Below are 2,500 nucleotides of genomic sequence, written 5' to 3'. Positions count from 1 at the left end.
AGTGTTTTTCCCACTTGATAATATTTTAAAAACTTTCCATGATGAACGATATTCATAAAAGAACAAAAGATATGTTTCAGCTGCAATACTGCTCACAATTTACTAAACTTTTGAATCCAAGAGAATTCAAACATTTACATTACAAAATCATCTGATGTTTAAAATGATGACTTTCTGTCTACAGTGACTATAGTACATTTGTTGGATGGACAAACATTTAAGAAATCCAAATTAGGTGTTAGCAACACTGAAATGCCATAATGATTAAATACGAATCCACTCTACCTTTGTACTTTACAAATGTTTTTTGTTTGCATTTGCTACTGAAATTACAAAAATACTTTTTTACTGAACAAATGTGGAATCACACTTTCCCCAGGCAAAACAAAATGTATAACATACTCTACCTACCTTCTAATACATGTAATGCAGACCTTGTGTTTGGTGTCAGCACTACAAGTGTCCATGTCTTCTTCTAAGACCTCATCATCATAGCAGCAAGGACATTCTTGAAGTTGGCCACTCTTTTTAGCCTGTTTATTAATCAAACAAATAGCATTTAAACAAAAGTAACCCTTCAAAGAAAACAAAGTGTGAATCAAACTATAATATTCCATCGGAAGATTTATAACATTTTTGAATCATTTGCTGATTACAATTTTGGATTTTTGTCATTTTCAATTTTGACCTTTTTTTTTTTCAATCTGCTTCTGAAACCACAAGTTCTGTAAGGTTTGGTGAATAACATCAATTTTGGGATTCTTGAGTATCCACACCTCAGAAAAACTATTTACTGATTAAAGTCTGAGTAGCCTTGGATGGGCATGTTGGTAAATCCTATTGTCTTGATACAGCAACAGCTTTTAACCTATTGCAGACAGGGATAAATCTGCTTGCCCTGTCTCCAGGATGGGTTTTATTTCAGAGCGAGGCTGCTTCACACAACGTACCTTCACTTTTTACACTCTCTTTCAGTTCTTTATTGTAAAACTATAGTCATTTTTGTATTCTTCATTTCTTGTGTGTTTTATTGTATTGAGAGACTTGTATGTGTCATATGACAGACTCCATCAATGCTGCAGTTGACTAAAGTTGTAGTATAGGGTCCATATCAACTCATTATTTTCTTTATACTCAGTAATAGAAATATTGCTGTTTTATGGGAGGACAAAGAGAAACTTCATCTTTTTTCGTATTTGTGCACTGTTGTAAACAAATACGAAAAATATAAGCATCCAAAATGAAGATAACATGAAGAGGTTGGAAAGAGGAAAGAAAACCTGTGCTTATGACTATGAGTACCACAATAAAAGGCAGACCCCTACTGGCACAGGAGCACATCGTAGACACTGGGCATGGTTTGAGTCACTTCTTGTTCTGCCTACACATCCTTCATCACCAGTACTTTAGAGCAAGAGGTTGGCATCTTGCTGTGTTCCATCGTTCTCTAAAGATAATCTTTGCTAGAACCGTGGATGGGTGCCATTCAAGGCTCTCTCTCCTACTGGTGTTAGGAATAAGTAGTGCCATCTAGGTTTTGGATTTTAGGTTGAACCCATTTTGCTTAAAATTAAGACAATTAATGTTATTACAATTGTAATTGTTATCAGCACTCGCTCATTACTCCTAACACAATACAGAAACAGTAATCCAAAATTCCCCAACATCCTGTACGTCACAACGCCCCGCCCCATCAGGCCAAAAACTCCTATGTCATGTATGTCGTGACACCCATCCGTAATGGGTTAAAAACTGGGTTGTTTTCTGGCTTCTATTTCGGTGTGATACTGTATGGCAACTTTCTTCTAACTTCAAGGCCACAGAGACCTGTCCCCATCCCCTTACCCCATCCTATTCCAGTGGCCTTTATCCTGTGTGTCCAGGTGGTTTCTCTTTCCACATAATCTTTTCCCTAAGCCCCTCCAAGCCATCAGGACTACTACACCCACATCCCATCTCTTGCCCCTTCCCCCATGGCTGAGCTAGTTGTGTTGTATTTATGTTTTTCTCTTTTTATCTTATATGTACATATAAATATGTGATTTATTACTAAAAGAATTATATTAATTACATGAATTATATGTTTTGTTTGCTTGTTTTATATGTTTATCCAATTTTCATTCATATGAAAGGGGTGTTTCTTTATCTATGAAGTTCCGCTGTTCTGTAAATACTTGAAATGCCAGTACAACAAATGCATTTTCTTATTCATAAAATGAAGCTCTCCAAAAAGAATGTCCCAGGTAAACATTTAATTGCAGCTGAGGTGCAATTAATCTAATTATTTATACATTTATTGCCATAAGTACTATTTGGTTAATGTGACCAGTTGATTTTATCCCATTCTCGCCGGGGCGATTACGGCTCTGAATGGTCACAACACCGGGGTTTTTGAACGCATATGCCTAACGCCCCAGGATTCTCGGGCACACTAGCTGCGAGTGTGGGTTGTCCGCTCTCTCACCCCGAGCACCGGCCTTGACAAAATATTTTGTCGATA

At 36.9% G+C, this 2,500-nt stretch overlaps 1 protein-coding gene across 1 annotated transcript in view; it reads right to left on the bottom strand.

Annotated features, from left to right (window-relative positions):
* The window catches only part of LOC122253290 (uncharacterized), a 29,748-nt gene that overhangs the window by 16,129 nt on the left and 11,119 nt on the right, over nucleotides 1-2,500 (bottom strand). The window contains exon 6 of the mRNA XM_043016235.2: nucleotides 412-533. Within this exon, the coding sequence (XP_042872169.2) occupies nucleotides 412-533 (122 nt within the window). The remainder of the gene's footprint in view (nucleotides 1-411; nucleotides 534-2,500) is intronic.

Source organism: Penaeus japonicus, unplaced genomic scaffold (assembly GCF_977035675.1).
Source record: "Penaeus japonicus unplaced genomic scaffold, GWHDUDI00000001_assembly GWHDUDI00000006, whole genome shotgun sequence".
Classification (NCBI taxonomy): Eukaryota; Metazoa; Arthropoda; class Malacostraca; order Decapoda; family Penaeidae; genus Penaeus; species Penaeus japonicus.
The sequence above is the reverse complement of the archived record's forward strand: the minus strand, read 5'-3'. Positions and strand labels throughout refer to the sequence as shown.